The sequence below is a fragment of the Tympanuchus pallidicinctus genome, unplaced genomic scaffold, assembly GCF_026119805.1.
Source record: "Tympanuchus pallidicinctus isolate F22 unplaced genomic scaffold, pur_lepc_1.0 scaffold17, whole genome shotgun sequence".
NCBI lineage: Eukaryota > Metazoa > Chordata > Aves > Galliformes > Phasianidae > Tympanuchus > Tympanuchus pallidicinctus.
In genome coordinates, this window is record NW_026294690.1 from 19572162 (window position 1) to 19598088 (window position 25927).

At 54.5% G+C, this 25927-nt stretch overlaps 4 protein-coding genes and 1 long non-coding RNA gene across 5 annotated transcripts in view; all 5 read left to right on the forward strand.

Moving 5' to 3' along the window:
* The first annotated feature begins 1974 nt into the window (after nt 1-1974).
* Nucleotides 1975-3569, forward strand: LOC128078425 (uncharacterized). The gene is made up of 3 exons (XR_008205649.1): nt 1975-2182; nt 2400-2586; nt 3442-3569. It is a non-coding gene; the product is annotated as an uncharacterized LOC128078425 (long non-coding RNA).
* Nucleotides 3570-4795: 1226 nt separating this feature from the next.
* LOC128078422 (rho GTPase-activating protein 32-like) lies at nt 4796-13150 on the forward strand (the record flags this gene model as incomplete). Its single annotated transcript, XM_052678604.1, has 11 exons — nt 4796-4828; nt 5642-5748; nt 7494-7579; nt 8247-8318; nt 9022-9144; nt 9725-9802; nt 10501-10582; nt 11274-11417; nt 12008-12110; nt 12375-12507; nt 13073-13150. Coding segments are annotated over exons 2-11 (993 nt in total), but the record flags the coding sequence as incomplete, so codon positions are not given.
* The window catches only part of LOC128078421 (rho GTPase-activating protein 32-like), a 65015-nt gene continuing 44867 nt past the window's right edge, over nt 5780-25927 (forward strand). Inside the window, exon 1 of the mRNA XM_052678602.1 lies at nt 5780-6020. The gene's annotated coding sequence lies outside the window, so the exon portion shown is untranslated. The remainder of the gene's footprint in view (nt 6021-25927) is intronic.
* Nucleotides 13248-14288, forward strand: LOC128078649 (rho GTPase-activating protein 33-like). The gene is made up of 3 exons (XM_052679038.1): nt 13248-13255; nt 13508-13615; nt 13981-14288. The coding sequence occupies exons 1-3, from the start codon at nt 13248-13250 to the stop codon at nt 14243-14245; spliced, it is 381 nt and encodes a 126-aa protein (XP_052534998.1). The 3' UTR covers nt 14246-14288.
* On the forward strand, nt 14281-16196 carry LOC128078650 (rho GTPase-activating protein 32-like). The gene is made up of 4 exons (XM_052679039.1): nt 14281-14359; nt 14619-14823; nt 15335-15480; nt 15670-16196. Exons 1-4 carry the CDS (start codon nt 14281-14283, stop codon nt 16095-16097), a joined length of 858 nt encoding a protein of 285 aa, XP_052534999.1. The 3' UTR covers nt 16098-16196.

The window sequence follows — 25927 nt, forward strand, 5'->3', positions numbered from 1 at the left end:
CACAACATCCTGGTAATGAAGCTGAGAAAGTGTGGGATAGAGGAGTGGATGATGAGGTGGGCTGAGAACAGGTTTACTGGCTGAGCTCAGTGGTGGTGATCGGCGGCGCAGAGTGCGGCTGGAGAGCTGTGAGCGGCGGTGCTCCCGGGGGTTGGTGCTGGGTCTGGTTGTGAAGGGGAGATTGTGTTTGTGCTGTAGAAGCTTTCAGTATTTTCTGTATGTAGTGCTGGCTTTACTGAACTTACAGCCCTCTTGTGAAAGAGCTGTTTGCCTTCTACTAAGGAAGTTGCTGAGCAGAGTTAAAAAGTTCAAGATTCGGGGTGTTCTGATTGGGGTGGAATTGAGCCAGGCACAAAATAAGGCAAATATGCAGGGTGGAGAGAGAGAGGGAGCACGGCACAGGACAGAACAAATGTGCTCACTCTTGGAAATATGGCCCTCGTATCTCCATGGAGAAGTACAAAACATACCAAAAAGAGCAGGTTGGTAATGGACCTTATATGGAACTACATCATAGCAACAGCGTCGGGGAGATTGTGAGCCTAGACGCTCAACCAGTGAGTGCCAGGAGAGCATTGCCTGCGTCGGGTTCAGAGTACAGAACAGAATGAATTTCTCTAACCGATGTGCAATTTTTCCCTTATTAACAGGGAGCATGTGCCTGTTATTGCAATAACGAATAAACTTTGCTGCTATCACTAAGATCCTTGCCTAAGCTGAAACTGGTGACTTTGAGTGTTTCTCTCAAGGTCTTGTTCAATATCTTTGTCAATGACCTTGATGAGGGGATATGTTCACCCTTAGCAAGTGCACTGATGAGACAAAGCTGGGAGAGAAGTGGTTGGCACGCCGAAAGGCTGTGCTGCCATTCAGCAAGATCTGGACAGGATGGAGAGCTGGGCAGAAACAAACCAGGTGAGGTGGAACAAAAGCAAGTTAGAGTCTTGCACCTGGGAAGGAATAACTGCAAATATCAGTAAGCTTAGGATGTGACCGGCTGGAAAGGAGCTCTGCAGAGAAGGACCTGGGGTTGCTGGTGGACAACAGATTGGCCGTGAGCCAGCAGTGTGCCCTGCTGGCCAAGAAGACCAATGGCATCCTGGGGCGCTTTAAAAGGAGCGCGGCCAGCTGAGCAAGGGAGGTGATTTTCCCACTCTGCTCTGCCCTGGTCAGGCCTCACCTGCAGTACTGCATCCAGTTCTGGGCTCCCTTCCTGGTACAGAAATGACAAGGATCTCCTGGAGAGAGTCAAACAGAAGGCCAGGAAGATGATAAAGGGCCTGGAGCATCTCCTCAGTATGGAAAGGCTGGGGGACCTGGGTCTGTTCAGCCTTGAGGAAAGAAGACTGAGAGCAGATCTGATTAATGCTTACGTATTTGTTAAGTGTGAGAGTCCAAAGGACATGGCCAACCTCTTGTCAGCGATCTGTGGGGACAGGAGAAGGGGAAATGGCCACAAACTGGAGCACAGGAAGTGCTGCACCAAAATGCAAAGGATCTTCTTCACGGCGAGGATGATGGAGCGCTGGAACAGGCTGCCCAGGGAGGCTGTGGCTTCTCCTTGTCTGGAGATATTCCAGACCCTCCTGGACACCCACCTGCGCGGCCCGCTGTAGGGAGCCCGTTTTGCAGGGAGCTTGGACTCAATGATCACTGGGGGTCCCCTGCAACCCCAATTCTGTGGTTCTGTAATTTTAATCCTTGCTTCTTGCAGCGATGCAGTATTTCAGAAGGGAGAAAAGCACGGCAGGCTTAAACTGGATTTCTGTGGCTGGTAAAGCTGTGCTGAGAAGTGGGCTGACACTTGGACCCGGAAATGTGTCTGCAGACTCTGCACCCAGAGGAATGACTTTTCCCTGCAGGTTGGGCTTGTCTAAGGTAGGTCATTGCTAGGTGAGCTTCTGCTTTAAAACATCAAGTTGTACAAATAAGGAAACTTCAAAAGCAAGATTGCCAATTCTTTTTTACGTGATTTTTTCACGAAGAAAGATTTGAAATGCTGTTTGCTAATGGAAGATGGAGAGAGGAAAATCAAGTCAAAGGCACGCTGTGCACAGCCAGCACATAGCATCTGCGCCGCTCTCCCCCTGCACAAAGGAGGAGCAGCTCAGCAAGCTTGGCCTGAGCCATGGAAGGGAGCATGCAAACATCTGGACCAACCCCAATGGAGCTGGTTCTGCAGGTTGGTTGTCTTCCGCTGTGTGTCTGCCATCCTGTTGCTCTGGGGTAGTTTTGTTCATGTTCAGCTCATGGAGTTGAGGTCAGAGTTTAAGTCTGTGGGCATCGCCCAGGAATTGGGGTAGGGTACGAGGCAAGGAAAATTGGGGTAAGAGAATGAGGTTTAGGACCAGGAACCTCTTCCATCACTATTAGCTCTTGCTGTTCTCTTTTTGGCTTAGGAATCCATGTGGGTTTTTTAATGAAGAACAGACTCATTGTGCAGCTTGTGAGTGAATTCATTCACACCTTTTAATTGACGTTCTTCTCTACATGGAGCTGCAATTGAAATGGATGCTTGTGGTCTGATGTACAGCCCCGTCTGATGTGCTCAGATGAGCCAAGTTTGCAAGGCCTGACTCTCGGTTGGTGAGTTGTGCCCAAGTTCAGAAGGTTGACTCTTGTCGGCTTTGAGACGCATCTTCCAGTTGCACGCTGCGTTCCTGTTGCGTTGAGCTCTTGAGCTCCAGCCCTAAGTGAGGATGCAAGCGCTGCCGCAGGAGGGATGGTTGAGATTGGAAGTGCAGTGCAAAGGGCTGGAGCCAGCAGGAGCAGGGATGCGATCATCCCCCTGTGCTCAGCTCTGGTGAGTCCTCACCTTGAGTGCTGTGTTCAGTTCTGGGTCCCTGACTACAAGAAGGACACTGAATCACCGAGATATTGCCAGAGAAGAGCAGTGAAGCTGTGAGGAGTGTAGAGCACCAGTCTTATGGGGAGCGGCTGGCTGAGAGAACTGGGATTATTTAGCCTGGAGAAGAGGAGGCTCAGGGCAGACCTCATCCCTCTCTACAATGAGCTGAAGAGAGGTCATGTCGAGGTGGGTGTGGCCGCTCCCCCCTACCGCTACTTACATGGGAGAAGAGGACAACGAGTTGCACGGGGGGAGATTGAGGGTGGATGTTAAGAAACACTTCTCCAAGGAGTGCCCAGGGAGGTGATGGAGTTACTGTCCCTGCAGGTGTTCAAGAAACGTTAGATGTGGCAGTGAGGGACGTGGCTTAGTGGGGAATATTGGTGGTAGGTGGACGGTTGGACTGGATGATCTTGGAGATCTTTTCCAAGCTTGCTAATTCTATGATTCTGTGAAAGGCATCTGCTGGTGAGTGCTTTGGTGGGTGAGCATCAGGCTGCTGGACAGCAGGCAGCTGTTGTCTGCAGACAGCCACATCTATGGGGAGTGGAGGCTTTTTCACCTTAACCTTGTCTTTCATGTCTCACGTGCAGTAAGTCCTGTTGTTACAAACAGCATCTTGGGGGCAACCTTGATTTCTGCAGCCCCGAGCTTTGTGGCACGAGAGCTCTACGCCATGCTTCTCCCTGTGATGTGTGACCGTATGGAAGGCCTCGCAGAAGCCTGGGGTAGGTGATGGCAGTCGCTCCTCCTTTCCCCAGCGATGCTGGAAGTAGCGTGGAACGGGACGGGGGGACATCCCAGCCGTGGGCTCCTCTCAGCAGGACTGAGCGGCTGTTCTGATCCTCGTGTTTGAACTTGAGAGAATCTGATGCTAAGTAGAGAAATGAGGGGCTTGTTCATAAAGAAAAAAAGACTGTGTCGCATCTTATGCAACAAGATGTTGTCCGAACTGCTGCTAACAGTGCCCAGGATGCTCCCTTTTTGATGGGGAGAGGTCTAGCAGGAATTTCTTAAATGAAAATAGTTTGTCATGTAATTTCCTTTTCATCGACCTTTCATGCTACTTCTTGATAAGTTATCTTTGGATTACGAATCAATATTTCTTATTGAAGAGAATTGAAGAGAATACGTACGCATCCTGCGCCTTCATCTGCACCAAGAATCTTCTAAACATCTTTGCACTGTTTCTTTTTGGCCCTGAGATGAAGCTGTGTGCAATATGGGCTTGGATGCATTTTCAGTCAGGTGCAGGACACGTAATGCTCATCTGAGTTGTCATGCTGACAAGAACAGCAAAGTAGTAAATTTTTCAGGGTTGCGTGCTTTACTTTACTTTTTTTCCCCTCCAGTCATAACCATGGAACCACAGAAGCGTTACCCAGACAGAGGGAGCCTTTGTCACCTGGACTTGCTACCAATGACACAGGCAGTGGAAGTCAGAATCACAGAATTGTAGGGGTTGGAAGGGACCTCCAGAGATCATCGAGTCCAACCAAAGCAGGTTCCCTACAGCAGGTCGCACAGGTAGGCATCCAGGCAGGTCTTGAACATCTGCAGAGAAGGAGACTCCACCACCTCCCTGGGCAGCCTGTTCCAGTGCTCCGTCACCCTCACTGTAAAGAAGTTCTTGCGCATGTTTGTGCGGAACTTCCTATGCTGCAGTTTCCAGCCGTTTCCCCTTGTCCTGTCTCCATTCACCACTGAAAACAGTCTGGCCTCGCCATTCTGGCCCCCACACCTTAGATATTTATAGACCTGGATCAGGTCCCCTCTCGGTCTCCTTTTCTCAAGGCTGAACAGACCCAGTTCACTCAGCCTTTCCTCATAGCAGAGATGCTCCAGGCCCCTCACCATCTTTGTGGCCCTCCGCTGGACTCTTTCCAAGAGATCCTTGTCTTTTTTGTACTTGGGAGCCCAGAAATCCCAACTGGGGAGCCCCAGCATCCCAAGCATCCATGAAACCCCTGCACAGGACTGGTGAGAGTTACCCTGGTGCCGTCCTTTGGCAATCTCAGGTCTCTCTGTAAGCTCCCAAGCTGTGTCGTAACTCCTCCCGTGGTGCTGACTCAGCTCTCCCAGTCTTTTGTGTGGAGAGCTGGAGTTGAACTCCTTCCTGCTTCCTGCCTCTGTCCTCCCTGCTTTGCCCATGGCCCACTGAGCCTCCATTCTTGTTAGGTGTCTTGAATTACTGAGTTGCTTAAGGATTGGGTGGACCAATTAAATTCTTAACGATGTCTCTAGATCCACGTGTGCACAAAAGCACGCTCCGACGCAGTCAGTGTAATGATGAATACATGCCTTGTTTCCTTTAGCCCGTATTTTTAGTTCAGGAGAACAGCTTTCTGGAATGATGTTCAGCTTGGCACCAGAATCCCCTTGCCGCCCCCCATTCCAGTCACTCACGAGGGCTTGAGATCCACAGGGAGGAAGTATTGCCGATAATTACAATCCATGGTTTTAAAAGTGATTTAATCTATGGTGGATGATATGAATAGTCGTGAATATGAATGATGTGGTAAGGCATCCCAGCAATTTTCAACAGGAATACTTCAAGGCAGCTTTTCAAGGTTTCTCTGAGAACTTTCCAAGTCTCCAGGAATGTTAAGCGCAAAGGTTTCTTAACCTTCCGAATGGCAGTGTTTCTATCTAAGCTGGCAGCCTTTAAACCCAAACCCAAAATGAAGCTTGCTCATCTCAGTGCAGGTGCCTTAGCTATATTCTAACACTGCGTGCAAAATGAGTTTCACGTTCACTAGTCCTTTCTGACTCGCTATGTGTTTGATTGCACAGGAAGAAAAGCTTGATGTCTGTGCCAAGGGAGACGTACACCGCACTTGTGCTGCCTGGACGATGTGGAAACTGGAAATTGTGGGGTGTGCTGAAGCATGCCCTCTCAGGTCAGTCTAAGCATACATAGAGTAGACCTGTCTAGCAAAACAGGGAATAGACAGTTAAACCCATTCTGTTGGGAAATACTCTCTCCTTCTAAGCACCTTTAGAACGTGAGTTTCTTCAGTTAATTACTCAACTCATTTGCTTTTCCTGAATGATCCTAAGTTCTTTTCTCAGGCGACATCTGCACTCTGCTCAGTCCAAGGAGAAATCCCTGCCCGCAGATGCAATGACACAGCGTGGCTCACCACCTCATTTTTCATTGCTTACTGTTATGGTAGCTGCCATCCATGTCCACCCTGCATGTTCTTAGAGCTCTTCTGGAGTCCATGGGGCAGACTTATGGTTGAACTAAAGGGAATTTTTTCATATTGCTCGAGCTCCAGATGATTATCCCTAGTATCATTATATTAAAAAAAAAAAAAAAAAAAAAAAGGGTGTTTTGAAGTAGTGCGATATATCTTCTGTGCCTCAGAATGTGGCACGTGTGGCATGAGAGAGTTGTGAGGCCACGAGGACTGCCCAGACAGCATGAGAACTGTAAGAGCAGAGAGCTATAGGTGATGCAGCGCTATTGGTGCCACCCGCAGGAAATGGTAGCTGGAACAAAATATGGCCAGAAGAGTGATCAGATTGCGTTTGGTAAGGAACTATTTCATTAGTTGTAGAACTTTGACAAAATGTATATTCAGGATGATGATCAGCATGCCAGGTGCTGGGACCATGCCGAAAGAGAAATGGTCTGAAAACGTCGGTGCCATTTGCAATATATCCCCTTGCACAAAGCCCTCAGATCCATGCTGCAACTGCATCCAAAGCAACCCAGAGCCCTGTGCTTGTTGTACCCAGAGCTGTCGGTGCCAGGAGTTGCCGCTGTGTTTGCAAGGACGTTGTGTCAGCAGTGTGTCGTCAGTGGGGTTGTTTGATGGCAATGAAACCGCTGAATGGTGTACCTCAAGACTGAGAAAAAAGATGGTAGTGGTGACTGTGTGTCTGGGTATAGATAGCTTGATACAGATCGATAGGACTGCAGTGTGGATTGTACATAGGCCCTGCGCTGCAAGGTACGCTGTTGGGAAGCAATGTCCATCTGCCCGAGGGCAGGAAGGCCCTGCAGAGGGACGGCCTGAGGCCAGCCGTACGAGGCTGCACAGGAGCAAGCGCTGGGTCCTGCGCTGTGGTCATGACAACCGCATGGCAGCTTGTGCAGGATTGGGCTGAGGTAGAATTCCAACCGCCCGCTGATTCTAGAATGTTGGGTGTTGGGTGTTGGAATCTTCTGGTCCTGTGACATGGTCTTGCCTCCCCACCCTGTCGTCATGGCGGAGCAGCCTGGTGGCCCTTAGTGATGTCACAAGAGGCTGGAATGAGGGGAGGAGCAGTGCGTGCTGCGTCCCTTCATTGGAGCGCTTGAGCTCTGCGTGAGTAGCTCTCTTGTTGCCCTTGTGCAGCGACTGAGTGCCTTCGTTTTCACCCCTTGTGTCTTGTGCAGCATCTTGTAGGTAAGCTGAGACAGCGTGGGATGGACGGGTGGGCAGTGAGCTGTTGAAAACTGCTGGCTGGTGGAGCTCCTAGCAGCTCGTACTGCTTACTCTTGTCCGTCAGACGTAACTTTCAGCCAGTACCTGCATTCCCAAGCGATCCACAAAGATGGCATTTGTCCCATGGCTTTTCCCTTGTCATCTTTGCTCCATTGTGGAAGCTCACAGACCTGTTGCTTCTCTCTCCTCTACCCGCTCCCTTGGTGCAGCTTTCGCTCGTGGAAGAACAGAGCAAAGTGACAAGGAACGGCTGCGGGTTCAAGGAATTGTCTACCTTGTTCTGATCTCCTGCCAGGTACGTGCCACGCTTTGTCCCCCCACGTGGTTGACCAGCACTGTGTCGCACCGTGTTTGGTAACACAGCCTCATCCAGCTTTGATGGGACACTGGTCCCGTGTGGGTTTTTTCCACTTCCCCTCCAGCTCCACCCTCAGAAGGATGTGGTGCTGTGACCAGCTGGTCTGAAGGAAACCAATCCCTTAGGCAAAGAGTGCTAGCCCCAGTTTGTGCAGAGCTGCACAGCATGACCCAGGGACACGAGCACGCGTGCTTGGGCTGCGTGAGTGTGCCCGGCAGCTGTGGGGAGCACGGCAGAGATGTGAGCAGAGGAAATCCATGTGCGAGGCTGCGGCCGGCGCTGGACGTGAGGCTGGTGGGAGCCGGGGGCTGGGGAGCAGATCCACCCCCAGCAGTGACTCCTCTCACTGCCCTGCTGCTGCGCTGTCGGAGTGCTCTGAGCAAGTGCACCTGCTGCTTTGTGCCAGTCCCCATCTGCTAGCAGAGGGACAGCCGCTTGGTCAAATGCTGCCTCGTAGGCGGTCTCGTTTGATTTGACTGAACAAAGTGGCTGTTTCTAGAACACCTGCCTATGCCAGTGGGTAACTGAGGGTAGTTCTGAAGAAGTCTCTCCATTCTGTGGTGTGTGAAGAGAGAAAATATGAGCGCGTTTCTTTTCATTCCAGCTTGTCGTGCCTGCTGTGATGGGCGTCGCGTGCAGTGAGATCAGCTGTGGGCCTGACATGGCACGTGTGGAGGTAGAGTATGAAGCTCTGATTGGTCTTTGTTCCCTGACTTGAGCCAGCAGTGAGCCGCAGATGTGCTCTCCTGCTTTTCAAGGGAGGCAGAGTCCTTCCTGCTCTATTGGTGTCACTGAAAAGCTGCCTTCAAAGCTTCATGTCCTTGCTGCGGGCATCTAGATGGCCGTGGAAGTCATAGTACCAACAGAATCAGATGCGGCGTTATAAACGTGCGGAAGCATTTTCCGCATCCTGCCTGCATGTTGTCCCCCAAAGACAAAGTGTTGTTCTCATATTCAGCAAGTTCAAGGAAGCTGGCACTTGTAGTGAGCCAAGGATTGGGTCAGTGTGCCAGCTGCTGTGTCCAGTCCACGGCTGAGGTCTCCAGGCAATAGGTGACAGGAAGTGAGCAGACTCTTACGCTCCTCTTTGGGAAGGCAGTAGTGCAAGCGTGGCAAGTTTATGAAACTGCCAGAGCCATCTCGGTTGTGGAGTTTGTCCTCTTAGTCTGGGTAGAGAGAGATGCATCTTTGCACTGCCTGGCGATAGTGCTGCGCGCCGGGAAGAGAAAGAGCTGTTATTAGACTTGCAGTTTCTTGTTAAGCGCTCGTGATAAGGACCGAGTGCATTTCCTGCAGCCTTCTCTGCCGATGTGCTCCTCACCCTGAGATCCTCCTTGCAGCCCTCAGCTCCTCACCGTGGCCTGTGCTCTCTGTTTCAGACTGAGAACAACGGGAAGCCCCTGCTGGTCCGTGAGGAGTCATCTCTTAATATTCCAGCTATTGGTGCTGCCCATGTTCTCAAGAGATACGTTGCCCAGGCACCGGATGAACTCTCCTTGGAGGTAAGCAGTTAAGGGCGTTCCTAGTTGTCCTGTACAGAAGAGTATAACATGTGAAGCTATCAGGAATATTCTCAGACACCTTCCGAATGTTTGGTGAGGTGAAGCCCAGAAGATGCGGCTCCAGATTAGACTTGCACTGGGTTGGATGCAGGGAGGAGTTCAGCCATCTCTAAACTATGGCTCTATTTGGCATTGGAATCTTCTGATCCAAGAGCTACTGCCCAGTGTGGTAGCCTGGTCTCTGAGCAATGGCAGAGCCAGGGTATGGAGTGTGCAGATCTGTTCAGGCTCTGTTTGGCTGACTTATGCCTGCGGTTTAATTGGAGCTCTCCCTTTGGCAAAGAGCCTGCTGCTTCTGAGAACCATTTCATACTGAACAGCTGAATTCTGTATGTTGCGTATTGTAGTGACTCTTCTACCTCCACGTTCAGTTGTATGACTGCAAATGCCTGAAGAGCTGCACTGGTGCAATGGCTCTCTAGCTTGACGATATTGGGCAGTGCAGAAGAATGCAGTCATTTGAGCTGCGCTTTCCTCCCAGTCGTGCTGAAGCTGGGATTGACGTTGCAATCTCTTGCAGGTGGGAGACCTCGTGTGCGTCATCGAGATGCCGCCTCAGGAGCTGAGCCCCCGCTGGAGAGGCAAGCACGGCTTTCAGGTAGGCCCAAGCTTCAGATGTGAGAGCGCAACTTCGGTCGAGGCAGGAATCTCAGCTTAGAGCTGCCCTGCCTGCACAGCATGGCTCCACATGGAAAATGGTTTCCTTGTGCTGGTGTCAGAGGACTTTCCCTTTTGCTGTGGGCTTAGGCCAGAGCTGAAAGTTGGTCTTTGTAGGAAACTGCCTCCTCACTTAACTTAGAAAGAAGAGCCCTCACAGCGTGCATCAGGTCACGGCCACTGAACCGCACCTTTGGAAATGCAGCAGCTAGGACACGTGTTTCAGTGTCTCTGAGCACTTGTGCTTGCACCCATGCAGAAGGTGAAGTCAGCGTCTTTTAGGAAGTCGCTGCCTGTCAGCTGAGATGAGGCAGGGTAACAGAGCCTCTGCGCGCTTGCTGCTGCTGCTGGCTGCAGAAGGCTGGGTAGCTCAGAGCTGGGGATGGCAGCTGCATCTCAGTCAGCAAGCAGAAAGTTCATAGGCTGTGCTAACTCAGATCTAGCTGCATCAATCTATCATAATATATAGCTTCTGTATGAAATCTTTTCCTCGGGCACGCTTGAGATTTAGGGGTGCATAGCATACTTGTCCTTTCCCCGCTCCATACGCAGTTTTATGGATGTTTGCCTGCCAATTTTGAATAATTATTAATTTTAAGCAGGGCATTCAGTATCGCACCTCTCTTCTTCTTGTTACAGGTTGGATTTTTCCCTGGTGAGTGTGTGGAGCTCATTAACGGAAAAATCCCGGAGAGTCTCATCAATTCAGTGCCAAAGCCAGGTACGATGATACATTTGATGGTGCAGGGAGGCTAAATGGAGTCTTTTTTGGGTGTGTTCCATGTTTAATACCTCCCTTATCCTTCCCACCTTATCCTCTGTGCTGATGATCCTTCCTGCATAGCACGGAGCGTATGGCTGGTGTTTTGTAGGCAGTGAGATGGAGGGAAGGCAAAGGCAGTTCTCCTGCAAGTCAGTACGAGGCTGAGAACAGCCAGCGTCCCTGGTGGACAGATAGAGGTCTGGCTGTGCTAGTGACACGCTTGATCAGAACGTGGCTTTTCAAGAGGGTCCTTAATGCCCAGGTTGAGCAAGCTAAGCAAGAGGAGTGCATTCAACTCCATCAGAACGTGCAGAGATTTGGCCCAGTCCTCGTGTGTTTATGACTGGAGTTGGGGATATCCTAGAATCCTTGCAGAATGGCTTGGCATGGAGGGGAGCTCAAGGATCATCAAGCTCCATGCCCCCTGCTGCCAGCCAAGCTCCACATTTAATGTGGGACTGGACCAGGCTGCCCAGGGCCCCATCCAGTCTGGCCTTGGACTTCTCCAGGGATGGGGAAAATCCATTTTGGTACGCACTTGCTCATCACGTTCTTCCTGTTTTGACGTGCTCTGCAGAATGTGTTGTGCTCGGCCTCGTCCAACGGAGCCAAACCTGAGATGAACTGGTTTCTTCCTTTTGTTGTGCAGTGCCAAAGAAGCGCGGCAAGCTCCTCACCTTCCTTCGTTCCGTGGTGAAGGCCCGCCCAAAGCAATGGAAAGAGCAGGAGGTGGAGAAGGAGAGGGTGTTTGGCCGTGACCTGGGAGAGCATCTTCTCCACTCTGGTCGTGATGGTAAGGGACAGCCCATTCTTAAGAGCTTCCCTGTTTGGGAACCTAAAGATGAAAGGGAGATGGTATCTAGCAAGGGGCAGGTTGATACCAGTGGAGAAACGGGGAATGGGAGTTGACGACTGAAAGATCAACTGAGTAGGTGATGGCTGCAAGGGCAATGCTCCTAAGGGACAAGCACATTTGTATTTGCTTAAAGCAAAGCCTGTAAGTCAATCCCATGGTAGCCTGAAAAGAAAGGAAGCCTGTTGGCCAAAGAGAGTGTCCTGCATCAGTTTCCCAGCTCCTTGCGGGCGTGAGATTTTCCACCTCCATTCCCGTGGGAGCTGTGATGGGACTTGCAATGTCTGCGGCTTCCCCGGAATTACTTTCTCCAGGCTGATTCCTAGGTCCTGGCATTTCTTGAACGCAAAGAACACATCTCTGTCCAGTTTCCTCACCAGCTCCTGCAGAGGCGTCTCTGACAGCTGTCCCCTTCTAGGAAGAACTGAGCAGTAGCCTGGCTGGGCTTAGTGGATGGGATGTGACGGGAGCGCAGCCTGAGGCAGGACTTGACTGAGGAGCTCCAGTAACCGCCGGCACGTGTTCTTTAGTCCCCCAGGTCCTCCAGAGCTGCGCCGAGTTCATCGAGCAGCATGGCGTGGTGCAGGGGATATACCGCCTGTCCGGCGTGGCGTCCAACGTCCAGAGACTGCGGTAAGAGTGCTGCGACTGACAGACACAGCTGCCAGCAGGGGCACGTGCCCTGTTGCGGGCGTTCAGAGGCCTGCGGGCAATGCCTTAGCACAGAGAAAAGGTCTCCTTTGGGAACATCCCATCCAGCACGGCTGACGTGGTGCTGGTGGCCGAGTGTTTGTGTTCTCCTGTACATCAGGAAGCCCTTCCAACTCTTGATTGCATTGGGTGTGGTTTTTGATTTGCTTTCCTCTTTCTCAACCATTTTCGTGTCCTTCTCTGCAGCCAGGAATTTGAGTCTGAGCAGGTTCCTGAGCTAACCGTCCGCGACGTTCACAGCGCGAGCTCCCTCTGCAAAATGTACTTCAGGGAGCTCCCGACCCCCCTGCTGACCGACCAGCTGTACGACAAGTTCTCGGTAAGCACGAGGCAACGCCTTTTCTTTCCCTCTTTGCTGGGCCTCTTGGGAGATGGCTGCAGCAGTGCCCCAGCTCTGAGGCCCTTCTTCTGTTAGCCCCATGGGGTTTACTCGCATGTCTTTGCCACATCCTGCATCCTGCTGATGCCACTTTTGCTGGTCCCCAGAGGTGGTTATTTCCATATTCACAATGCTTGCTGGAATTCCTGCATTGCTTTTTGTTTGTTTGTTTGTTTGTTTGTTTGTTTGGTTTTTTTTTTTTTTTTTTTTTTTTTGCTATTCCCCACCTATTTCTGGAACGGGAAGGGGATTAATAGCCAAGTGTACTTGCAGATGAATGCCCCTGTGAGGAGCTGAGCTGCCCAACCAGGCTGTAAACCGGCCTGGTGCTTGGACTCCTTGGCTTTGGTGGAGCAGCTGATTGCCGCTATGTTTGCCAGATGCCTCTGGGGAGGCCTAAAATCTTTCTCAGTGCTGACCAGCAGCGCGCTGTGCCCATGGTTCCCGACCCTGCGGCAGGTATCTCGCCTGATTTGTGTCTCAATCCCTTTCTGCCCTTTTCCAGGATGCTGTTGGTGCCACTACGGAGGAGGAGCGGCTGGTCAGAATGCGGGACACCATCCAGCAGCTGCCCGCTCCTCACTACAGGTCAGTGCTGCCCTCAGCCTGCTGAGCTCAGCCCTGCTGCACTTCAGAGGGCAATGGTGCGATTCCAGGCTTTGTGTCACGCGAGCAACGGGATGCCTGGGTGTGCTGAAACGCTGCATGGGGTTAATTTGTGGGGTCAGTTCCTGGGCACGGGGGCACGCTTGGTGCAGCTGATGGCTGTGCTGTGCTGTGCTGGTGCTGGGTCCTGCAGCGTGGCACTTGGTCAAGTTGGGTCTACTTCATCATCAGCATCAGTAGCAGTAATAACAACTAGTGTGAATTGAGGTTTGCTTTGTGAGTGGCAGCACGGCATGCTGGCTGGTGCTGAACATTTGCCTCTCTTGTTTCCCAGGACCCTGGCGTATCTGATGAGACACTTGGCCAGTCTGTCTGCGAACAGCTCTGTCACCAACATGCACGCTAAGAACTTAGCCATTGTGTGGGCTCCAAACCTCCTAAGGTAAACTTCTTTTTCTGTTTCAACAGAACGCTTACATCTGTTCTCCTATAGAATAAAGCAGTCCTCCCTTCTTCTGCACCACATGTGCTCTTCTCCTGTAAAATGTGCAGTGAGTGGCTGACAGCAGAGCAGGAGCCTGGACTGTTCTCCAACCGCACGGGCACAATTTCTAGCTGAGCGTTGCTGCTCTCTTGTTTAGATGGGACTGGTGTGTCCTTGATCAGCCAGGAGAACTTCTGCAGTGGCATCACTGATTGCCCACTGCGGAAGTCTCTGGAGCCCAGTTTGACAGCTTTGGGCTGCAACAGTTCAGACCCGGGAAGCGATCTTGGATAAATGACTTCTAAAACCTGCCTTTTCTACAGATCACAGCAGAGCGAGTCTGCCTGCGCCAGCGGGAGAGCTGCCTGCACGGAACTGCAGACGCAGTCGGCTGTGGTGGAATTCATCATCGACCACACAGACGTCCTCTTCTGCTCCACGTCTGGACCTGACATTGCAGATGGAGCAGGTGAGTGTCTTCCTCCATTAGCTTCATCTTGGTCAGACACCTGGATCAAATGCAGGCCTTCTCCAAGTCCTTTGAAATACACTTTTCCTGCCGAGGGGACAGCAGACTTCTGGGCTTAGATTGGAATCTGGCGTCCAGTTGCTGGATGCTGAGAATGTGCAAGCCCAAACGTGACAAGGAGAAATTTGTCACCGTCATTATGATGTTTTGCAAGCAGGTGAAGCTTGGTGAAAGTGTGACAGCGAAGCTTTCGCAGTTCTCTGCCCCCATTTTCTAGGGATTTTGTTTGCCTGTTTCCACACAGTGAGCTGCTCCTAATTATGACTGCGTCCTTTGCCATAGACACACCTCTGAGCACATGGTTGTTTTGAGCTGCTCTTCTTGCAGCGGCTCGGTTAAGCAAGTCTGAGAGAAACACAGCAGCTCCCGGACCTGCGATGGCTGTGCTGCCGCTTTCTGATGCTGGCTCTCACCTGTGGTTTTCCCTTCCAGGGCACAGTTCTCTCTCAGGGCCCCAGTCTGTGCGGGCATCTTCTGCTGCCACAGAGCTGCTCAGCCTGGAGGAGGCGCAGGCACGGAGGCGAGGCCACAGCAGCTCTCCTGTCACTGTGACACAGAGCAGGGACATAGAGGTGGAAGAAGGCCCCACAGCTGTACGGGGGAAATTCCACACAGTCATCGACTTTCCACCTGAAAGGTAAAGAGGATTTCCTTTTCCAGTACCTTATCATCATTGTTTGGGTGGGTTTTAGTGGTTTCTTTTTGTGTTGTGTTTTTTTTCCCCCCATTATTTCTAGTGCCAAAGCTTGCTGAAACTCAGTTAAACTGATGGTGCCTGAAGTGTTGCAGTGAATCTCCACTCCCTTTGCACTGAGACAGAACTCACATTCAGTTGCCCGCCGGGCTGAGTTTAGCCACCCAGGGCTGGCATTCCCTCCTTGCTGGGCAGGCAGTCATGAGCTGCACGAAGCCACGCTGACGTCTGTCCTGGCCTGTGCTGGCTGTACCTGGAAACGTTGGGGTTTTCCGACTTCAGGGCCACGTGCCTGAATCCAATTCCAGTTCTCCTCAAAGCAGAGTTGTTGATCAGACCTGCTGGCACGAGAAACCAGACATGGCAGTGAGATGGGGCCGATGAGCTGTCAGAGTCAGAGATGCTTTTGGAGTTCCACGCACAACTCACACCATTCCCTGTTTCCTCTCTCCAGACCAAGTCCAGCCAGCAGGATGAAGGAATCACCATCTGGCTGTTGGTGTTCCTGCTTCAGCCTGGGAAAACCATCCTCCGTGGCCAAAGGCCAACGGCAGCACCATCCCAGGGAGCCCTCAGAGACAGACGTTGTAGTGCTGGCAGGTAAGGGTGCAAATCCAGCTTTCAACACCCTGCTTTTCAGCAACATGGAATTCGTGCTGTCAGTGGGCTTGTATCTCCTTCTAGCGTTCCAGCCCATACCTGACACCTTCAGTTCTCCCCTGATCAAGAACCACTTTTGTAATTCAGCTTGTGAGAGTTGGACACCAACCCGTGTTCATTCTTTTATAGGTGATTCGAGCTCTTGTCAACCCAGATGTGCCAGAGCAAGTAGCGAAGCTGGGCTGTGTGCTTCCAGCAATGGAGAGCTCTTGGGAAGCACAAATGGCTGCGGTTCAGCTGACAGCCTGCCACATAACAACAGTGACGGACACGAGGAGCTCATCGAAGTTGAAGCCCTCGTTTCTCCCGGCTGTGCTGAAGATGCTGACCTGAGCCCGCCAGACACCACAGGCACCAGCCTGGACTGTGACCCGGTGCCTCTGCAGTGCAGCCCAGCCCAAGCGCAGCCTGAGTGCCCCGACAGCAGCACCTCTGTGCAGGAGCAGGTCAGCACCAGCGAGGAGAAGCTGAGCCTCTTGGAGGAGGACTTAGATTCAGGCCTCCAGTCCCAAGCACTGGGCAGCAGCACTGAGAGCTCTGAGCCACTCTCTCCGTGAGCTTTCCACCCAAGAGAGGACGATTCCCATCTTTACCCGGACCTCTCACGCCCTCCTGTCTTTTCCTTTAATAATAAAAGCACACTTGTGGTCATTCAACACCTTGACTGCCTGAGGAGTCGTCATTCCTGGGGACTGGGATGAATGCAACAAACAGCAAGGCACCTGAGCTTGCAATGCTGAGGCTGTGGGGTGCACGAAGCAGAGCTCCAGGCTTGTTCCCGTTTTGTCTGGTTTCGGGATGTCTGCAGCTCCCATTCGGTACAGTAGCAAATAATCTCTTGCATCCTGGATGCTGCTCGTGATAACCCCAAGCTTCCTGGCGGTGGCTTTGTGATGCCTTTCAGGGCTTTTTGATGCACTGTGATGCCTTGGCTGCTCCCTAACACCTCTCTCCTCCTGCCGCGTCCATTCCTGGCTCCCAACCTCCAAGCTGCCTGCGCAGATCATCTGCAGCCCTGTTACCATCACGCTGCAGGACGAGCTCATTCAGACCCGGCCTCTCATTGGTCAGCGGCAGCGCTATCCCGCCCCCACCTGCCTCTTATTCGTCAGCGGCAGCGCTATCCCGCCCCCACCAGTCTCTCATTGGTCAGCGGTAGCGCTGCCCCCTCCCCCGGGGGTTCCTTGATCTGCGGTTGCTCTGCCGGCTGTGATTGGCTGAGCCGCCGTGCGGGGGAGCGGGCGTTGGGGGCCGGCTGTTGGAGGCGCGGAAGACCTCAGTGGCAGCCGTTGCTGTCCGGGGAGCAGCGAGGCGGAAGCCGCAGAGCGACGGGAGCGAGTGCTGAGGGCAGCTCCGCCGGAGGTGTGCGGGAGAGCTGTGCGGGACAGGGAGAGGAGCCCTGCGCGGCCCCAAGCAAGGGGAAATAGCTGTAAAGTGGAGCACGGGAAGTTCCGCCCGTGGACGAGAAGGGAGTTCTTCACGATGAGGATGGCGCAGCTCTGGAACAGGCTGCCCAGGGAGGCCGTGGCTTCTCCTTGTCTGGAGATATTCCAGAACCGCCTGGACGCCCAGGGAATTTTTTTCCGCTCTCTGTGCTGCCCTCGTGTGGCCGATTTGCGGAACTGCAACGAAGTTTTTTCCGTGGTCTCTTCTGCCCTCGTGTGGCCGATATGCGGAAGTGCAGCGAAGTTTTTTCCGCCGTCTCTCTGCTGCCCTCGTGTGGCCGGTATGCGGAACTGCAACGAAGGTTTTTTTGCTGTCTGTGCTGCCCTCGTGTGGCCAATGTGCGGAACTGCAAAGAAGTTTTTTTCGCAGTTCTTACTGCCCCCGTGTGGCCAACATGCAGAACTGCATCCAACTTTTTTTCCGCGGTCTCTGGTGACCCCGCGTAACCAATCGGTGCCCAACAACGAGCATGTAAAAGCAGATGTGAATTTTGCACGAAAGAGTCCTGTCTGGACTTTCTGCATGCGCGCTGCGGTGAGGAGAATTGCGCATGCGCTCTGCGGTGAGGAAACTGACGCATGCGCAGTGCGATGTCCAGGAAGGCGCATGGGTACTGCCTGCATGAAGTCGGCGCATGCGGGCTACACCCAGTAACCGACGCATGCGCAGTGCTGTGCCAAGAAGCCGCATACGCTGTTCGGTGCTGAGCTGGCGCATGCGTATTACCGTGCCGCGGCTGGCGTAGGCGCCTCGCGTGGCAGAAACCGGCGCGTATATATAGTGCGTTACAGAGCCCGGATTTGCTCAAATGTATTGCTTTCCCGAGACATGCTCGTGTCGGTGCTGCTGCACACCGGTAACGCGATCGAGAATCTCCGAGCCGCAGTGAGCCGCTGCGAGTCGCTCCGAGCCCTTCCGAGCTGCTCCGAGCCTTTCCGAGTCGTTCCGAGCCCCTCCGAGGAGCTCTGAGCCTCACCGAGCAGCTCCGAGCCGCTTTCGTGCCGCTCCGAGCCGCTTTTGCGCCGCTCCGAGTCCTTCCGAGCAGCTCCGAGCCACTGCGAGTCGTTCCTAGCCCTTCCTAAGAGCTCCGAGCCCCACCGAGCCGCTCCGAGCCCCTCGGAGAAGCTCCGCGCCGCTTTCGTGCCGCGCCGAGCCGCTCCGAGTCCTTCCGAGCAGCTCCGAGCCGCTTCTGTGCCGCTCCGAGTCCTTCCAAGCAGGTTCGAGCTCCTCCAAGTCGTTCCGAGCCCCTCTGAGGAGCTCCAAGCCCCTAGGAGAAGTTCCGAGCCGCTGCGAGCCGCTCTGAGCCGCAGCGAGTTGCTCCGAGCCCTTCCGAGTCGTTCCGAGCCCCTCCGAGGAGCTGCAAGCCGCTCCGAGCCGCTCTGAGACCCTCCGAGCCGCTCCGAGCCCGTCCGAGCCGCTGCGAGCCCCTCGGAGAAGCTCCGCGCCGCTTTCGTGCCGTGCCGAGCCGCTCCGAGTCCTTCCAAGCAGCTCCGAGCCCCTCCGAGTCGCTCCGAGCAGCGTTGCACTGCTGCTGCGGGGGCTTTTAAACGGCTGGGGGACGGTGCAGGGCTTGGGTTGGAAGGGGACGTTTGCTGGTTCAGCGGGAGGCGAGCGAGTTGGATGCCACGAGGCGCTGAGGGGCAGCTGTGAGCCGAACCGGTCCGTTTCCGTTCCCGGGTGGGCTCGGGCATCAAACGGCGGAAATAGACGAGGGGCACCCTGGATTAGCGGGGGAGAATATATCGCTGAGCCGGCGGTCCGGAATCGGCTGCTTGCCTGTAGCCGTAGTGGTTTTTCGAGACAGCTGCTGTTTTGAAGGTGACGGGCGTATATTCGCTGTTAGCCGGAGGACTAATCACCATAGAGAGCGGCGGATGAGCTGCGCAGAGCGGTTAGATCGGCACTTCCGCATTTCTGGGCGCATGAGGCAATTGTGCGGCTGGCAGGACGCGGTGGCAGGCGGCGGCAGTTCCGCGCGTTGGTGGCTGCCCATAGGGCGCGTGGAGTGCTGGGAGGAGTTGATGGCCGTGCGCGGTGGGGTGATGGTGCCCCTGGAGCCCCCAGAATGGGGCTGGTGCCCCAGGCCCGTTGGCAAGTTGTTCAGGGAGTGCTTTCTGGAGATGATCTGTCTTTTCTCTCCATCTGCAGCGACTTCAGCAATCCCGCGTCGTGCCACAGCAGAAATGGGGGACTGCAGTACGTCAGCGATCTCTGACTCGAGGAGGGCAGTGGCTGCAGGAAGGACGCTCGCTGCAGCCTCCCTGTTTCTGTGGGGTTTGGGATTCGGTGCCAAAAGCAAATGCTTGGCTTTGCTGCACGCATCTCTCAGATTGACACCGGGTTTTTCATCACCTCTGATGATGCTGGATGAAAAAAAAAAATAGAATAAAAAGCATGACAACATCAATTTTCCAGTGATTATTATTTATTATTATTTACAGACAGATATTCATAAGCACTGAGCGCAAGTTTGCTGGCTTTGTCCAAGTTTTACTCGTTTTCTTCGTCGTCTCCCTTCCCCCCAATTTCTTTTCTGTGTTTTCACGCATTGGAATTTCATTTCGAGGTCCGTGCTGCCCTCGTGTGGCCAATAAGCGGAACTGCAACGAAGTGTTCTCCGCTCTCTGCACTGCCCCCGTGTGGCCAGTATGCGGAACTGCAACGAAGTTTTTTCCGCTGTGTCTGCACTGCCCCTGTGCGGCCGACATGCGGAACTGCAACGACGTTTTTTCCACTCTCTGGGCTGCCCTCGTTTGGACAGTATGAGGAACTGCAACGAAGTTTTTTCCGCTGTCTCTGCACTGCCCTCGTGTGGCCGATATGCGGAACTGCAACGAATTTTTTCCGCTCTCTGGGCTGCCTTCGTGTGGCCGATATTTGGAACTGCAGCGAAGTGTTTTCCGCCGTCTCTGCCGCCGCCGTGTGGTCGTTATGCGGAACTGCAACGAAGTTTTTTCCGGTCTCTGGGCTGCCCCCATGTGGCGGATATGCGGAACTGCAACGGGATTGGCGCGTGCGCAGTGCGCTTGGAATCGACTGCACGTGCGTGTGGACGAGCGCTGGCGCAGTGCCACTGCGAGAGCCGCGCATGCGCCGTAGTGCAGGAAGGGAGGCGCACGCGCAGTGCAGTGACCAAGTTGGCACATGCGCAGTGATGTGAAACTGGCGCATGCGCAGTGCGATCTCGGCCGAAAACGCATGTGCAGTGCAGCGCTGGGAATGGCGCGTGCGCAGTGCGCTTGTAATCGACTGCGCGTGCGTCTGGACGTGCGCATGCGTAGTGCCACTGCGAGAACCGCGCATGCGCCGTACTGCATGAAGGGAGGCGCACGCGCAGTGCAGTGACCAAGTTGGCACATGCGCAGTGCAGCCTGACGAAGTGTTCTCCGCTCTCTGTGCTGCCCTCGTGTGGCCGATATGCGGAACTGCAGCGAAGTGCTTTCCGCTCTCTGCGCTGCCCTCGTGTGGCCGATATGCGGAACTGCAGCGAAGTGTTTTCCGCTCTCTGCGCTGCCCCTGTGTGGCCAGCATGCGGAACTGCGTCCAACTTTTTTCCGCGGTCTCTTATGTCCCCGCGTAACCAATCCGTGCCCAACAACACGCATGTAAAAGCAGATGTGAATTTTGCACGAAAGAGTCCTGTGTGGACTTGCCTCATGCGCGCTGCAGCGAGGAGAATTGCGCATGCGCTCTGCGGTGAGGAAACTGACGCATGCGCAGTGCGATGTCCAGGAAGGCGCATGGGTACTGCCTGCATGAAGTCGGCGCATGCGGGCTACACCCAGTAACCGACGCATGCGCAGTGCTGTGCCAAGAAGCCGCATACGCTGTTCGGTGCTGAGCTGGCGCATGCGTATTACCGTGCCGCGGCTGGCGTAGGCGCCTCGCGTGGCAGAAACCGGCGCGTATATATAGTGCGTTACAGAGCCCGGATTTGCTCAGATGTATTGCTTTCCCGAGACATGCTCGTGTCGGTGCTGCTGCACACCGGTAACGCGATCGAGAATCTCCGAGCCTCTGCGAGTCGCTCCGAGCCCCTCCGAGCAACTCCAAGCCACTCCGAGTCTCTCCGAGCCCTTCCGAGCAGCTCCGAGCCCGCCCGAGCCGCTGCGAGCCCCTCCGAGGAGCTCCGAGCCTCTCGGAGAAGCTCCGAGCAGCTTTCGCGCCGCTCCGAGCGGCTCCGAGTCCTTCCGAGCTGCTCCGAGTCCTTCCGAGTAGCTCCGAGCGGCTGCGAGTCGTTCCGAGCCCCTCGGAAAAGCTCCGAGCCGCTCCGAGCCGCTTTCGCGCCGCTCCGAGTCCCTCCGAGGAGCTCCAAGTCTCTGCGAGTCGTTCCGAGAACCTCGGAGAAGCTCCGCGCTGCTTTCGCGCCGCTCCGAGTCCTTCCAAGCAGCTCCGAGCCCCTCCAAGTCGCTCCGAGCCCTTCCGAGCAGCTCCGAGCCGGTCGCTCCGAGCCGCTTCCGCGCCGCTCTGAGCCGCTTTCGTGCCGTTCCGAGCCGCTCCGAGTCTTTCCGAGCAGCTCCGAGCCGCTCGCTCCGAGTCTTTCCGAGCCGCTCCGAGCCGCTCCGAGTCTTTCCGAGCAGCTCCGAGCCGCTCGCTCCGAGTCCCACCGAGCCGGTCCGAGCCGCTCCGAGTCTTTCCGAGCAGCTCCGAGCCGCTCGCTCCGAGTCTTTCCGAGCCGCTCCGAGTCCTTCCGAGCAGCTCCGAGCCCCTCCGAGTCGCTCCGAGCAGCGTTGCACTGCTGCTGCGGGGGCTTTTAAACGGCTGGGGGACGGTGCAGGGCTTGGGTTGGAAGGGGACGTTTGCTGGTTCACCGGGAGGCGAGCGAGTTGGATGCCACGAGGCGCTGAGGGGCAGCTGTGAGCCGAACCGGTCCGTTTCCGTTCCCGGGTGGGCTCGGGCATCAAACGGCGGAAATAGACGAGGGGCACCCTGGATTAGCGGGGGAGAATATATCGCTGAGCCGGCGGTCCGGAATCGGCTGCTTGCCCGTAGCCGTAGTGGTTTTTCGAGACAGCTGCTGTTTTGAAGGTGACGGGCGTATATTCGCTGTTAGCCGGAGGACTAATCACCATAGAGAGCGGCGGATGAGCTGCGCAGAGCGGTTAGATCGGCACTTCCGCATTTCTGGGCGGCATGTGTTTTGCCGCTGGCGGGACTCGGCGGCAGGCAGCGGCAGTTCCGCGCGTTGGCCACGCGGTGGCAGCAGAGACCACGGCAAGAACTTTCCTGCCGGATCGATGCCGGGATTCGGTGGTAGGCGGCGGCAGTTGGGCGCATTGGGGGCTGCCCGTGGGGCGCGTGGAGTGCTGGGAGGAGCTGATGGCCGTGCGCGGTGGGGTGATGGTGCCCTCGGCGCACGGCTGTGACAGCGGGGTGGGGGTCGGTGCCCCCAAAATGGGGTGGTGGGCGAGTTGTACGGGGAGTGCATGTGAAGCAGTGCTGGAGCAGCTTGTGAAGGGTGCAGCCCTGTGAGCACAGGTGGAAGCAAGGCAGCCGTGGGAGCAGATGTGGGACCTGTGGGTCGCTTATGCGTCGCTTGTGGGGCGCTGATGTGTCACTTTTGGGGCCCTCGCTGTATCAGCACTGAAATCTGTGCTTCCCTATTTATTACAAACGTCACCAATTGCCATTGAGGACAGACTGGAAGCAAAGTACGTGGACCGTCCTCGCTCGTCCGTGGATAAACCTGCCCTTGCCAGACAGGCAGACCCAATTGACTGCTGGTCATGACTTTTTTTTTTTTACTTCATTTTTTCCTTCCTGCTTTTAGGGGAACTTTGAGATCACAGCCGGAAGCAGTGATGGAGCACCTGGTGAGGGGTGCAGCCCTGCCTGCACAGGTGGAAGCAATGGATCTGTGGGACTGGATGGGGCTGAGCCTGGCTCCACCCCTCCCTCATATCATTTTAAGGGCTGGCAGCCCCACAGGCAGGGTTTCTTCCTGGAGATGCCTCCTGTGGATTGCTGGGTGAGCTCTGGTTCGTGGGAAGAGGTCAGCGATTCTTTCTTGATGGCTGTTGGGGTTTTGGTCTCTGCCTTTCTGTGGGGATTGTAAGCTGGTTTACAGTAGCTCTGTCAGCTCTGCCTCTGCTTCTGATGCCTTCCACTTGTTCTCTGAGGGCAGTCAAGGGGTTCTCTGCCTTTCTCTGAACTGGTAACGGAGGCACTGATGGACGTTCCTTTCTTTTGCTCTCATCTGTTTCGGGAATGCTTCAGTCAGCCCCAAGGTGACGCTGGTTGGGTGACTGAGCGTTGCGACTCCAGAAATGCCTGGAGCTGATGCACTGTTCTGTAAAGGGATTCTGTGTTCTGCAGAGTTCCTCTGCAACTCTTTCTAAGCTCAACACCTTCTTGTGACATCTCTGTTCCCTTTGTCACGATTCTCATTGTGGGATCTGCATCCTGGGCCTCGAAACTCGGTTTGTCTGTTCCCACGTTGCCCCAGCACATTTTATGATGCGTCCCCCTCCCTGTGTCCTCTGCCCGTGTCCCCTCTGCGTCTCCTGTGCCACGCATTCATTCCACCTGTGCTGAGTGTTGTTTGAGGGCACGCATTTCAATTCCGTTCCGCGTCTCGTTGGATCTCCTTCTGTTTTGCGGCTCAATGGGGTCGAAGGGTTTCTGGGGCTCCTCTGGTTAGTGGTTGCAGCGCTGTGCAATCTGTGGGGCGGACGATGGAACAGCAGGAAGCCCTTGTTCACATGTCGCTTGTATGCAGGTGGGTTTTGTGCTGGCTGTGGGCAGCTCCCTTGGAGATGCAATGGGGGTTGGTCCCCAGGGCTCGCCCTGCTCCCTGCCCTTTGTCCTTGCATCCCAATGAGCTCCGTGGCTGGTGATAGAACGAGGTGCATGGATGCAGTTGGGAGCTGAGCTGCAGGAAACCCCTGGGCCCCAGCGGCCATTTGCTTCATCCTCACACAGCGCCGTCTGCTCTGCGCTGCTCGAGAATACTGAGCACAAGGATTCAGTTCCTGCTTGGCCTGGTTCTCTCCCAGATCTCCCTTAGGAATTGGTCGGCAGCAACAGGTGTCAGGGCTCGGCTCTGCGAGCGCCTTGTGGCCGACCCCCCCAGGCTCTCAGGGCTCTTTCTCTCGTGCTGGCAGGTGTGGCTTTGTATTGATAGGAAACAAAGGGCCGTCCTCTGCTGGAGCGCTGTGCCTGGATCACCGCAGATATCTCCATCCCGGCCGTCAGGGGATGCTGTCAGTTTCCCAGTCTGGACGCCACCCAACCTCCCAGCCCTCTTCCTTCCATCCCTGCCCCCCTGCAGCCGTGGCACCCAGCAGTGCGATGCAGCAATACCTCTGGTGTGCTGAATGCTGGGGCCGGCACAGAGAGGCTCTGTGGCCGACATGAATCTTCCTGGTTGGACTGCTTGGTGAGTTTCCCTGGTGCTGTTGAGCACGCAGGCTTCCCCGCCTGCCCTGATTGCTCACCAGGCCATCGATGTCCTTTGTGTCGTCGTGCCTCACGGCTTCAGGTATCATGCCATAGACTCCTTAGAGTCAGAAGGGACCGTTTGTGATGATCAAGTCCGACTCCCCACAAGGAACAGGGACATCCACAGCTCGATCGGGCTGCCCAGGGCCTGATCCCGCCTCACCTTGGAAGGGACAGGGCATCCACCGCCTCTCTGGGCAGCCTGTTCCACTGCCCAGAATCACAGAATGTCCCGGGTTGGAAGGGAACTCGAGGCCCACGAGTCTCCAGCCCCCCGCCAACACAGGGCCACCAACCTCCCTGTTTCACAGCAGCCCAGGCTGCCCAGGGCCCCATCCAACCTGGCCTTGAACACCTCCAGGGATGGACGGGGCATCACAGCCTCTCTGGGCAGCTGTTCCAGCACCTCACCGCTCTCACAGCACAGAACTTCCCCCTGACATCCAACCTCAATCTCCCCTCCATCAATTTAAAACCATTTCCCTTTGTCCCTTGCTGTAAAAAGACATTTTCCTTACATCTAAACTAAGTTTTCCCTTCTTCTTTCCTTTAACTCCCCTTTAGGTAGTGAAAGGCTGTTACCGGCTTGCCTCAGAGCCTTCCCTTCTCCAGGTTGAACAGCCCAGCTCTCTCAGCCTGTCTTTGGAGGAGAGCTGTTTGATCCCTTGGTTCTGTTTTTTTTTGTGGCCATCCTCTGATGTGATCCAACAGGTCCATGTCTCTTCTGCACTGAGGACTCTACATTCCGACACAATCTCTAGATGTGGGATTGTGCAGAATATGGACTCAGGTAAGGGAAGCCTCTTGACTTCACAGGTCCTACAGGAGCTGATGAGAACTTTAGAAATAAAGTGGGAGCTCCATACTCTGTGGCACCCTCCTTCTTCAGGGAAAGTAGAATGAATCAATCAGATGCTGAAGAAGCACTTGTCAGAATTGGTTTCAGAGACCAAATTACCATGGACAAAGTGTTTGCCTGTAGCCCTTGTCAGAATACGAACCACTCACAGAAAAGGCTTAGGAGTATCAGCACACGAAGTGCTGTTTGGGTTGCTGTACTTGGGAATGGTGAGATGCCCGCTCTTGAAACCAAGGGTAAGTTTCTCCAGAACTGTGTACTCGGGTTGTCTGCTGCTCTGTTATTCCTTAAGGGATGTGGACCGTTGGCTCAAACTCCACCTCTGGAATTTCCAGTGCGCTCATCCCGTGTTGGAGACTGGTCCTAATACGCGCCTGGCAGAAATCAAGGCTTCAGCCTGAGTGGGAAGGACTATTTCAGGTACTGCAGTGGATGTCGCCTACCTTGACTTCAGCAATGTTTTGTTACAGTCTCCCACAACATCCTGGTAATGAAGCTGAGAAAGTGTGGGATAGAGGAGTGGATGATGAGGTGGGCTGAGAACAGGTTTACTGGCTGAGCTCAGTGGTGGTGATCGGCGGCGCAGAGTGCGGCTGGAGAGCTGTGAGCGGCGGTGCTCCCGGGGGTTGGTGCTGGGTCTGG

Excerpts from the sequence above, each read along its gene's own strand:
- LOC128078649 (XM_052679038.1), top strand. Across the intron at positions 13,616-13,980 it reads TGGGCTCCAAACCTCCTAAG|ATCACAGCAGAGCGAGTCTG; the intron begins GTAAACTTCTTT and ends CCTTTTCTACAG.
- LOC128078650 (XM_052679039.1), top strand. The coding sequence starts at position 14,281 with ATGTGCAAGCCCAAACGTGACAAGGAGAAATTTGTCACCGTCATTATG. Across the intron at positions 14,360-14,618 it reads GCAGGTGAAGCTTGGTGAAA|GGCACAGTTCTCTCTCAGGG; the intron begins GTGTGACAGCGA and ends TTTCCCTTCCAG. Across the intron at positions 14,824-15,334 it reads ATCGACTTTCCACCTGAAAG|ACCAAGTCCAGCCAGCAGGA; the intron begins GTAAAGAGGATT and ends TCCTCTCTCCAG.